The 13,188-nt window shown below is 38.5% G+C and overlaps 2 protein-coding genes across 24 annotated transcripts in view; one reads left to right on the forward strand and one right to left on the reverse strand.

Annotated features, from left to right (window-relative positions):
- The window catches only part of Rim (Rab3 interacting molecule), a 46,675-nt gene extending 37,724 nt beyond the window's left edge, over positions 1-8,951 (reverse strand). For 21 of the 23 annotated variants that reach the window (XM_065866709.2, XM_065866708.2, XM_065866704.2 and 18 more), the window contains exons 1-3: positions 8,515-8,951; positions 7,379-7,551; positions 607-1,589 (exon numbers count right to left, since the gene is read on the reverse strand). In XM_065866709.2, coding sequence (XP_065722781.2) covers positions 607-716 — 110 coding nt within the window. In that variant the 5' untranslated portion in view covers positions 717-1,589; positions 7,379-7,551; positions 8,515-8,951. The remainder of the gene's footprint in view (positions 1-606; positions 1,590-7,378; positions 7,552-8,514) is intronic. The other 2 variants (XM_065866729.2, XM_065866725.2) reach the window with 1 other exon arrangement.
- LOC118878121 (uncharacterized) lies at positions 4,250-4,564 on the forward strand. Its single transcript, XM_036819576.3, is given in 3 exon segments — positions 4,250-4,305; positions 4,376-4,443; positions 4,446-4,564. Coding segments are annotated over 3 exon segments (243 nt in total).
- Positions 8,952-13,188: the final 4,237 nt, after the last annotated feature.

Genomic DNA, 13,188 nt, shown 5'->3' on the forward strand with positions numbered 1-13,188 from the left:
AGGGTAGGGGTACCCCAAAATTAAAGTGTCTTAAAAATGTAATAGTTTAATGAACTAGAAATACTTTCAATATGCCAGTCTATGTGATTAACATGAGACTACGTTAAGATTAAAGAATATTGCAAAATGTATAATGTGTTTTTGTTGGTTAAAATAGCTCTTGCTATGAAAACCATCACTATCATCACCATCACCATTTACTATCGAATATTTAGTTGTCACTTACTTGTTGGCTATCTCTTCATAATAAAGTTATGGCTGTGTTTTTTTCGAATCATGGAAGATCCCTTGTCAAAATTTATTTCAGTTTAAAATCTTTAAGGACTGCATGTTAGGAATGTAATTATCTATATATCGATACCGTATCGATATTTTATGCAAAGGTGATATTTAAATCGACATTTTAACGATTCGATAAATCAATATTCAATTTGATCGGTTCAATTTCCTTAACATTTTTCATTAATTCAAATTTCGATATATCAAACTTTACGATATTTTCAATATTGAGTGGGATTTTGGTCGATAAATCATATTGTATCCTCTCACTACACATCCCTATTGCGAAGTCGAATATAATCAAATACTACCATCCCCGAAACTCACCGCATGATCTCGTTCTGCTTCTCCTCCTCCTGCTTCTGCCGCATGAGGACATTCTCGATCTGCATCCGCTCGTGGGGCGTGAGGTGCGACAGGTCGGGCATTTCGTCCATGGCTCCGGTCTGTGGATGTCCTTCAGAGGAATTGTGGTTCTGATCGGAGTTCGTTGACGTGTTTCGGTACTTGACTAGCGTTAGCTGCTCTACTTAGGCGCAGTGTAATAAAATTTGGTTGGTAATATTTATAGAAATTGTTTTCGATTGAATTTAAAGCTTTTCCTTGGGGATTTGATAAACTTCTCTCTTGTTTAGTTTAGCTTGGAATGTAGTTTAGCAATATTTATAAATACTTTGTGTTATTAAATATTATTATTATTATTTGGATTACTAAACCATTTCTGATAGAAAATCACAGAGCAAATTTCAATAATTTTTTATGCTTTTCTTTTGTTATTTGTAATGAACTTTTGTTAGATTTGTTTTGTAGACTTTTGGAAATTCGTTGAAAATTGTTCACAATGCACTCGTCGTCCTTTGTGTGCGTGTGTGTGTGTATGTTGAATGTTTTATGTGTTTTATGCGCTCTGTATGCTTGTATTTGTGTTGCGGTCTGTTTGTGTGTGCGTGCCCTCTGACCCCTTTTCACTGGCGACTTTCTTAGTGAGCGCCGTTTTTTGTTGTTCTGTGAGTGTTGTTCCTCTTCCTTCTTTGTTTAGACCTCTGTACTTCTTTGGCTGAATGCAAATTTGAGTGGAAAATTCGTTTCTGGTTTTTGTTTCATTTTTCCACCGCTCTATATCGTTGCCGGGCCTTTGTTGTTGTCTCTAATTGCTGTTGTTGCTGCAGCGGCCTTTGCCCAGTTGGTTGCGTCCCTTGTTGCTGTTGTTGCCCAGTGCGTTTCGGTGCCATTTTTGCGTTGAGATCGTTCCGAATTCGCAGGCCCCTCGGTTTTCTAGGGAGTCGTCTATAGTCTCCAGTTGTTCAGCACTGCAGGGAAAGGAAAAAACGAGGCAAGGAATAAGATTTACAATTTAGAAAAGAATTTAAGACTTTAAGATTAAGTTATTTTACTCTACTTTATTTGCACAATGGCAAATATTGTGATACTATATGTGTAAAATATTTTTTAAGATCATTTAAAACTAAGATGATAAGTTCCCAGAACTTGAAATCACTTTTAAATGTAATTTTAGCTGTCTAAAAGTATGCAACAATATAATGTTAACTCAGAAGGGCCATGAATTCATTCAGAAAGGCGACTATATTTATTTACTGCATACTTTTTGGCACCTTAAATTAAAAATTGGAGATTTTTTAAAACCCTATTTATTTAAATTCGAGGTTTTTGCTGTTTGAATATTATAACAAAACCTCACTTAAATGGATTCCGATTTTTATTTAAACACCTTTTCAAGTTGGTAAAATAAGTTGATAAATAAATACATTTTAATTAATTTTGACTACTGAACTGCGCATATGTTAAGCGATTAATATGCCACTCAAATGGCAGCAAAACTCTTTCGTTCCAAGTAAAACATTTAATTAAACCTCGTAAACCAAATGCAATGCGAAATTTAAAAAACAAACAAAAAGTAAGCCAAGAGGAAATGAGAATTTTAACGAGATGAACGGTGCGGGCAAAGCAGGCATAGGGGGTCCTTCTGGGAAATGGTGGCCAGGAGGTGCCGGGGCGGTCAGTATCTGGCCGCAATGCAAACATATGTAACTGTATTTATGGCCATCAACGTGCCAGGGCAAACAACCAGCCGCAAAACCAGGCAGGTCCCCCAGTGAGATGGAGGGGTCGAAAAGGATGCGGAGTGGAAGGGGAAAAGAGGGGGACCACGGGGCACTGCGGTTGACACCGTGACGCACGAACAAAATGCGAAAATATATATGAGGCCATGCACATGTGCACTGAGAAAATATATTGTTATAAAGAAAAAAACATATTAATATTACTCGTTTCTTGTGGAGAATTATTTTTAAATTTTTTAGTAAGTCCTTACAAAAAATACCATCTGAACCACATAACATTTGGATAGATGTCCTATACAACTGTTTCTATTTTTGAAAATATTGGATTGGAGTCCTTTGAAAAACCCTTTTGTTCTCAGAAATTCTAAAATATATTGTGTTTTTAAATGCAAAGAAATCTTTCTTCAATCTTTCCTTTTATGTATGTTTTATATATTTTAATCAAAGTTTTGGATGTTTTTAGGATACCAAAGTTAAACTTAAGGTTAAGCACCCTTACATTTATAATAATACTTGTTTGTCAGACTTAGCAATCTGCTATGAAACTGTTTTCAATCCATTATTAAACACTACATATAATATTTTTGATTCACTAGATATAAAAAAAAAATCTTATTATTTCCTGATCTACAAACTATATAAAAAAGCATGGATAAAATCCCTGTTATTCTTCCCAGTGCACTGGAGACACTCACGCATAAGAGGAGATTGCCTGGCCAGACGGAAGAGCAAAGGGGTGTGCCAAAGTGGGTGTGATGGGGGGCAGAGTAGGCTATTTATATATAGACAAACCCGATGGAGGACTGCAGAGTGCAACCGGAAGCAGACACTTCAGTTGCAGGGGAGCCAAAGATGCTTTCATGCGCCTCATTTCCTCCGGCTGAAAGGCGTTCGAAATTAGCATTCAATGGGCCAGGAAGCAATCCAAGCCATCGTAATTAAAAGCCATCAAGCGGCTGGCACAAAATAAAGTAAGCCAGATGCCCGTTAGATAGGCGACTTAGCCAGGATATCGGCCTCTAATCCCATTTGAAAGCCTGGTAAAGGATCAGCTGAGGCAGGAGCAGCTGCACCAGGAGTTGGAGCCCATTGCAGCTTTGATTGCATGAATATTGCAAAAGGAGGAGCAGGTCAAAGAGTTCTGACCCAAGAGGGCATTGGTTATGACCCTCGCAGCACTGAGAACAAATATGTAACTTTGCCAGACTTCGTCAACTTGTCCGACCCACTTTTAATCAAATTGAGCTGGGGAAACATTAAAACCCATGTCAAATCATCAACTACATGAAAAATGCGATTGATTTCGCTCATGAATGTGTATTTATTGCTGCTTTATGGCGCATCCTTAGGGCATGCAAACACACCAACTCGCATATTTACAGAGGGAGAAATACCTACTAACTCTTTAAGAATGAAGATACTAACAAAATTTATCAATTATCATAAACCTAACTTTAAATTGAGAATAGTATTTATTAATTTACTACAGATAACTCTAACTTCGTTCATACTTAAAGTATAATTCTATCCAGTAATTTTTAAAATTATAGAGAACTTATGAAAATAATCATAGATGTTTTAGACATTAACAAAATTTTTTAATATGCAATCAAATTTAAATCATTGGACAAAGGACACATTATTAAAAGTAATATACTTCTTATGTCTTACATTTTTTATGTAAATAATAAACAAATAATAAAATAAATAAATTATAAATTAAATGATATATATATTTAGTTGTAATGTCATAGTAGATCCCAAACCTATTCTATAAATATTAAGGAACTCCCTTTTCTTCCTGTGCAGCTGCAACCCCCTCTTGGCCTATAACTTATGTAGTTCAAGCGAGATAAAATCCAGCTCCATGGTGTTTATGGGCCTGCTTTATGCTGCCATCCACATCCACAGAGGTCCTCCGGCGACGGCGTGTATCTTGCTTTAGGTACATGGTATATGGTATACGGTATGGGGTGTCTTGTGTTTCAGCGGGAGCTCATGAATTGATAATGCAGCAGATGCAGCATGGGCTGCAACAACAGCGCCAACGTGCCATGCAAAATTGATGGTTGCGTTGGCTGTTTGAGGGGCTTAAGTGGCTGCTTTATGGGCCACGACGGAACAGGACATTCAGGGATGTCCTGTTGGCAGCAGCGATTTTAATACCGGAAATCAATCTCTTCGCTCCTCAATCAATTGATTAAGATGCCAGTTATGGCCGAGTTTGTGTTTTTATCCCCACTTTACCCAAAGTTTTCGCAAATAAAGCGAGGAAAACACAAAAATCAGCATATTAACTGAGAGGGAGAAAGCGAGAGAAAGTCGAGGAAGAAAGGGAGAGAAGGCGGCTAACAACTCACCACGACCCAACTCAACTCTCAATGCGCGCGCTTTCGAGGGCGCTAACGGTTTAACTGCTCGGCAGTGAGCGAATTTCCCGGGAATTTCCCCCTGTGAATTTCCCAGCCACCTGCTTCGCAGTAGATAGAAATTTCATGCGCTGACCGCGCGAACTCGGCAGCAACAACAACAATAGCAATTACTAAGGGAACAAAAAGAAAGAAAAGCGCAGCAATAGAAAACCCCAAAGCATTTGGGGGGGCAGAGGGAAAACTTATCAGGCACAAGGATGAATTATAATAATAATGAAAAATCCAGGGGTGCGGAGGGGCAGCCTTCTGCATTCCTTGTCCATCCACCGACCAAGGTTATCTCACATTACGCATACGCCCCGCAGGCCAGAAGGGGGGAAGCGGATGGGAAGGGGTTGGGAAGGCGTTCACATGGGAGTGTGTGTGCACAAATGTGAAAGTTCACCAGCCAGCAAATGCTGAGTGCAACTGATAATTGACACTTTCAATTAGCCATCGCAATCAGCAACAGAAGCGGCAACAACAATGTGCCCAGCGGCTGGAAAACCTCATCGGAAATGCATTTGAAAAGCTTGAAAAACAGCACCGAGCAGTCAACGGGGAAGGCAACACAAGAAAGCCATCAGGCGAAAGGTCAAAATGCTAAATGGCCAACCGCAATCGAAAACAATGTGAATAATATATGTGGTTGAACATCTTTTAATTTGAGTATTTTTAAAGCTGAGAGAACAAAAATTGCAGTAGAGTTGGCTAAAATCCTTAAGGAAAAGCTGTCTAAGAAACTTAAGACAAGATTTATATGACAACATTAAATGAAACTTGAGATATAATATACATGTATTATAGTCTTAGTATTTTTTATCATTTAATTGTGTTTTTTTTTCATCCAGAGAAGATGAAAATTCCTGTTAAGATGGGGAAAACACATCAAAGAAGTAGTTAAAAAAAACTAAGGCAAGACTTATATTAAACTACATTGAAAAAAGTGAATACATTTAAAACCCCATGCATATTTTAAGTTTTCCCAGAAATTGTGATGAATTGGCAAGCAGCTTATATTTCTCCGAAACGCAAAGCAAGCAATTTCTTCTGTTTCCCACGATTGCATTCTTTGTAATTTCAATTACTTAATTCCCGGAAAAACTACTTCTTCCACCCCTCCATTTATTTTAAATTTTAATCCCAGCTACGTTTTAAGTAGTTTTGCACTTATTTTTATCCTCTGAAAGGGCAAAGTTTCAACCGGTTGCTCGCTTAGGAACTGGGTCATTTATCAACTGACATCACCTGTCAACGGGGGGTTTTCTTATCGAGCTAAGGATATATACCTATATATATATATTCTAGCCCCCGTGACATCACCCCACCCATGGAGATCGCTCGAAATTTATGCAGATAACTGAATTGGCGAGCGAATTTCTCATGGCGTCAGCCATTTTTAGCCACCGGGTGCAATGGACTTGGAAAACTCGCTTTTCGCACTTGTAGTGCTCACACACACTCACTAACTCACTCGAATAGAGCCATAAAAGAAAACGTGGCCAAGTTGCCGTTTGTGTTGTTGCAGCCAAAAACTATAAACGAGGCAATGACTTGGTGACTTTTTGCGGTCGCCTGCCAAATGGAACGTCTTGGGGGTTTCCCCGCCAGCCTGACTAATGGCCATTTTACATTCTATTTGTTTGGCCGGGCCTAGAGTCCATAATTGCACTTATTCATTCATTCATACAGTCGACCACCAGGCCGTTGACTCGCGTGTGGGCCAGGCCAAAAGGGATATCTGTATGCCTTTACCGGAAAAGGGAAGCTGGAACAATGCCACTTTGTCGCTGGGCTTGTTCAACTTTTTCAATTGCGCGCACAATTTCCATGCAATTAACGGCAAACAAATACGAGCGACAAAAACTTGTCAATTGGGAGGGGGGAACACAGGGTATTCTCTTGCCAACAAGAGGGGAAAAGTGGCCAAAAGGGCGAGCAATGACATCGAAGCATAAAAAGCAATTTCATGCACCCCCTTGCAAGGGAAGGGGTGCAAAAGGAAGGGGTTCCAGTGTCAATGGATAGTTGTTTCAATGATGTCCAACCAGCCAGCAGAACGCCCACACACATCCACGCCCACTTGTGGCCCACACCACACAAAGGTCCTCTGCCCATTACTCATACGCCCCGTGTGCATTGTCAAACATTTATGACGTCCATTTTGGCCAGTGGGTGCTCTTGTGCCGTCATTACCATCATTTGTCCATAAAGCCCCTATACCATGCCCATCCCAGCGATTCGTTGACGTTCGCCATTTGCCAACTGAATCGGAGGGAAAATCAAGGAAAATCGAGGAAAAGGAAAATCGATTCCAACTGACTGCCTGTTGCTGTTTGCTACTAGTTTACCTTTTAATTAAATTTAAGGCCCATCGATGGCAGAAAACCACCCTCCACCCAACCATTTACTATTCATTATTGCCCAGTAAACAAAAGAGAAGAGGAAAATTGCAGACAACTGAGAAAACAGGGGCAAAATTTGCCTTATATCTGCTGGCAATTTCTCGGCCATTGTTTGGGGCAACTGTTGATGTCTTAACTCTTGGAAAATAATCTTTGATTCACTGGAAACTAATTAAATTTATTTAATAAATAAGTTACTCACAAGCATTTCTATATGAAGTTGTAAACGGCGTTGTCTGCTTATTCGTTGTTTGTTTTTCATGGTTTTTCTTTGGTTTATATTTATATCCTTTGTTTTATCATAAAGAAAAGAGTTTTTGTTTAGCTATTTACAAGGCTTTTGGTTGATTTCCATTTACTTAATAAACTTGAAAACTGCTTGGTAGAAATATTACACATTTGTTATGGTTTTTAATTATTTAAATTTATATATATTTTTTTGGTAAACACTGGGGCGGCTCTCGTTATTTGTTGTTTCTCTAGCGAGCTTCGCTGGTCTTCTAAGTGTAAAGTTGAAGTTGAGTTGTAATTATGTTGCATGCTGCCTCTATTGTTGTAACACACACACACACGGGCAAGGAAAAGAGAGGGAGAGAGCAGGAGGGAGAGAGAGCGAGAGAGCGCACTGCAGCTGGCAGGAAATACTGGGATGTTATTTCGCCCATACTGGGTTTCCACACACTCTACACTCAACGCAGGCCAAAGGCCATTATGGGTTAGCCAAGTTAATCATACGCACTGTGGTACATAAAAAATATACATATTTACGAGGGCTCTGTTTATTTTTAAACGTTTAAAAGGAGAAACCTATTTTTATTTTAATTGTTTTGGTTGGGTTGGCTTGCTTTGTTGTTGATGGTGTGTGGTGAACTTATCCTCTCTCTCTTTTTTACAAACCCCTCTTATAAGAATTTTAACCTGCTTTAATGGATATTTTTTTTGTAAATTACTTTTGGAGACTTTAAAACTAGTACAAAATACTTTCCTTCTTTCTTGAATTTTTAAATTTCCCCCCTATCTCAAGGATAAAGGACAACTGTTAACTACTCTGCTCTACTTGTTCCTCTGTACTTGTGTGTGTGGCTTTATTTTTCTGCATATTTAATGCGTTCATCCGCACCGAATCCTGGCCAAAAGGATCACGGCCAACACAACAAAGGACCTCCGAGCAGGGGCGAGAAGTCGAGGAGCCAAGAGAGAGCGGAGAGAGGAGAGTTTTGGGTGGGATTGCGTGGCGTTGTGTGTACAGAAAAAAGCAACCAGCTCACGAAAGGCGAAAAAAAAAATAGGAAAAATAACGTATCTGGGTATCCAATGGAAAATTCAGCATTTTCTTACATTTTTATACACTTTTTCTTCGGCTTCTCTATACGCTTTTAGTTTTGTGGTTGTGGTCATTAGCTTAAATCACAATTGGTTTGCACTTAGATTTTATGTAGATTTGTGTGTGTATAACATATATTTTTATATAGCTAAATATCTATATGTATATGTAGGGCTATATATATGTATATATATCTATGTGTGCAGCATTCCATATGCGCAAATGAATTTTCCGTTTAGCGAACGCATGTTATAATTGGTTGGCTTAATTGTTGTTTTGCTGGCGGTTGAAAGCCTGATGTTGCTGGTTGGTTGGTTGGTTGGTTAGTTGGTGTTGCCTGCTGCACCAACAACAACTAGATGGAGTGCGGCGACAACAACAACCACAGCGACAACGACAACGACAACGACGACGGATGCGACGACGGCAACGACATCACGACGGCACGACAACGACTGAAAACTGGACCCGCAGCTGGAGCTGGAAAAGCCATTTGGCTATATGGCTATATGGCCCACCTACATCAGGAATTCGCTTCGATTGTCGTCAGCAGTTCAGGAATTTCTCTCTCGTTAACCCCCCATTCAGAGAGCCTCTCGCAGGAACCCTCTCTCTGGCCCTCTCCCGTGGTGAATTCACCAGGGAGTTGTTAACCAGGCAAGTGGGAGCCCGTGTTTCTCTCAGTGTTATGAGTGGCTTTTCATATTTCATGTGCAATTTTAACACCTACTACAAACTAACTGCTCTAATAAATGTCAGTGTGTGTGTTTCAGTCCAACTCCCCCTATACATATGTGTATCCCCGCCCCCTTTGGGAATTACATGCTCATATAGTTGTTTTGGGCAAACATTAAGCAACAACATCGTGTTGCATATTCATAAAATTCAACTCTTCATGTTAGCTGGGTGTTTTTTTCGGGGGGTGGGTGTGTGTGTTTATGGAAATGTGTTGGTTCCTCCCCTCTGGTGTTGTCCAAAAAAAAACAATTTTCATTGCATTTGGGGATGGTGTTGCTGCTACTGCATCGGCAAATTGGAACGAATCACTTTTTATTGCATACTTTGGTGGGCGGGAAAACATGAAGGGTGGGCGAACCCTATATCGCATGATTGAAAAGATTCGCCAGCTCAATCGGGCTTAAAAATGCAATAAACTTGGCCAAGTGCAGCGGGATTTTTGATTAAATGTAAGCCTTTTACCGAGCTACATTTTAAATAAAATTTAGATTTATAGAGTGAAAAATTGTTTTCCCTTTGTTGTATTTTTCATAATCCTTAATTTATCCCTTTTTCATTTTCATATATAAATCAAATTTATTTTTGGACACACAACATCCTTTGACCTTAGCACATTACTTGCTTGTCAAAAACATCCAACACACAAAGCCTATAAAATTTGTACACTTCTGTTGCATATTTTCGCAATTGGCTTGAGTTGTCGTTGCTGCTCTCGCTTTTATCTGCCAGCTTATCGCAGCCGTCATGAGATTTGGCGTAAATTGTCAGAGCCAGCCAGTCCCAACTTCCAATTTTGGCACCAGTGCATTTCCTTTACTTTGGTTGTCCCTCAGCTGAGCAGGGAAAATGACTGAGAAAAATAAAATAAAAATTTTTTGGGGCATACAAAAATATATAAATAACTAAAACAGATATTTCAGAAGTAAAGAAAAGAATGTTAAACCACTGAAAGGGTTATTTTTAAGGGAGCTGATCAATGTAATTTATTTAATGAATACTGAAAATAAGACTCAAGCTAAAAAATATTCAAGGACACCATGACTTTTAAAATTGTATTTAAATCTTAGATGTATTCAATGTTTCTGTAATTTTTTTAAAAAATATTTCTAATATTGCTTCGAGTATAAAAACTACATTTTATAATTTTAAGAGCTATGTCTGTGTATTTCAATACCTTTTTGTTTAATGGTCTTTTTAATGTATCAAATTTACTATCTCCTTAAAAAATCTTAGCTGAAATGTAATATTCTGTAGCTTAAGTTTTAGTTTTTTTCAATAGGTACCTATTTACCAATGTATTATTATTTATTTAATATTTTATCAAAGCTCTACAAGGAAATACTTATTATTTACGCAGTGGTCACTAGACGTTGAAAATTAGGTTTGAACTATATTCACTTAATAATAATATTTACATAATACCACTACACTAAATGGCTTTTTTAATTTATAAAATTCACTAGCACCCTAAAAACTCCCCAGTTAGGTACAAAATTCTTCTCAGTGTAGGGCAGCTGAAAGCAGAAAGATAAACGCGATTCTGGCTGTCGAAGCCCTTAGTCCATTGCTGATAGCCTGCTCACGTGCAGAGTCTTCGGCTCCCCAACACACGCACACTCGCACACCCGCCGGCACACCCAAAACCACACACATACTCACACAGGGGCACACGAAGGGGAGCGATTGGATTTCCGGCGGAGATGAGAGCACTCTCCGTGGGCGGGAAAGGGGGAGTGGCGGGCGGAGTCTGGGAGAGCCGGGAGCTGTGTTGGTGGCCACCAGCATTTTCCGATGTTGCCGCTTCAAAAGTAAGTGTGCGTGTGTGTGTGTGTCTCGACGGCTGACGTCATTGAGCTTTTTATTGATTTTCATTTTAACCAAAAAAGCAAAAAGAGAAGAACTCTCACAAGCAGAAGAAGAAGATTTACTTGGGCTAGGACGAAGGGCAGGAAGGCCAACAGATGTCATCCAAGATGGAAAAAGGGTTTCTTAAGGGGGGTTTTTCAGCTGGTTTCCCCTTTTCTGAGTAAATGGTAAACACTAATAAAACAGCACCCACATTTGGCAAAAGATAACTTCCATTGTTCAAATATAATACTTCGCCTGCGAATATGTAATCATGTAATTTAATTTGTTGTTTGCATTCAGCTCAACTGCGTAATCAGGCTGTTTATGTAAGAGTACACATATAACCCAATGTATTTTGATTTTTCTATTATTGTTTGGCAAACAATCGTTATAGCTGATTTTGTTATTTTTGTTGCCCGGTGAAAGCCATCGGAAATTAGGACTATTTGCATAGGAAATTGCAGAAGAGTTGGCTGTGGAATTGTGCGTACTCAAGTTGAAAGAAATTATAATTACTTCCTTCGGAATGAAAGATAGGTAATTCGATGATAATAATGGCAAGTTGATAATTAATTAATTTGCATTTAAGTAAAGAAATTAGTTAATTAATAAACTAAAATAAGATTAGTCCTTCAAGCGCTCATTTTACAATTCTTAAAGTTGCAACTTCTATCCTTTCTCGTCTCCTATTCCTTCTATTATCCCTTTATTTCTTTCCTTTCCTGCCTTTAATAAAAAGATAAGAAAAATTCTAGGTTCTATTGAAAAAAAGCGCCATACTTTCTTCATCTCCTTTTCACCTCTCTTTTCACGACACGTCCTTCTCTCCCTTTACTTCTCCTATTTTTTATATTACCCATTCTCGTTCTTCTCTGTTCCTACACTTTAATAGGGGCTAAGAAATTCAATATTTTTGAATCAAGGCGCCATTCGTTCTTCCTCTTCCATGAAGAGGAGTCATATTTTTCCTGATCTGGTAACACCAACATCCTCTTTCTCTTTGACCTTAAGATGATTCAGCATTTTTTAGGTCTGGCAACGCTTGATTCTTTTAATTTCTGAGAAATTTTAAAATATGGTTTATGTCCAGACTACATGTCGTATTCGCCCCAATTTGGCGAATCCAAGGCCACAACCGGAAACAATCTAATTCGCTTATACAGCCAAGACAACCACCTAACTACAAATGTTGTTAGCCGGTTGAGCAACCATGTAATATGTTATAAGCAGTTTCCACTGGATCGTTTCCGAAATGTATATTAATCACAGATGCGTGTGATTTAATTTCCAAATATGAATATTTTTCCGTCTTTCCAATGGCTTTCAGAATTAGTAACTTGAGTTATTGGATCCCGATTTAGGCGTGGGATACCTCTATGAGTTTGTGGTTGAATTCCCTAATAATCTACATTTAAATATTTATTTTATAAGAGGGTCTCAATTTTAGCCCATTTTCAAGTTCGATTTTTCCGTAATTCCAATGGCTGTCAGAATGGGGACCCAAAGCTACACTTCAAGATTCCATAACTTGGGTATTTTGATTCCGATTTGGACGTGGGATACCTTAATGAATTTGTGGTTGAATTCTCTAATAATCTACATTCAAATATTTACTTTAAAAGAGGGTCTCAATTTAAGCCCATTTTCATGTTCGATTTTTCCGTAATTCCAATGGCTGTCAGAATGGGGACCCAAAGCTACACTTCAAGATTCCATAACTTGGGTATTTTGATTCCGATTTGGACGTGGGATACCTTAATGAATTTGTGGTTGAATTCTCTAATAATCTACATTCAAATATTTACTTTAAAAGAGGGTCTCAATTTAAGCCCATTTTCATGTTCGATTTTTCCGTAATTCCACTGGCTGTCAGAATGGGGACCCAAAACTGCACTTCTAGATTCCATAACTTGGGTAATTTGATTCCGATTTGGACGTGGGATACCTTTATGAATTTGTGGTTGAATTCTCTAATAATCTACATTCAAATATTTACTTTAAAAAAGAGGGTCTCAATTTTAGCCCATTTTCATGTTCGATTTTTCCGTAATTCCAATGGCTGTCAGAATGGGGACCCAAAGCTACACTTCAAGATTCCATAA

The sequence above is a fragment of the Drosophila suzukii genome, chromosome 3, assembly GCF_043229965.1.
Source record: "Drosophila suzukii chromosome 3, CBGP_Dsuzu_IsoJpt1.0, whole genome shotgun sequence".
Taxonomy (NCBI): Eukaryota; Metazoa; Arthropoda; class Insecta; order Diptera; family Drosophilidae; genus Drosophila; species Drosophila suzukii.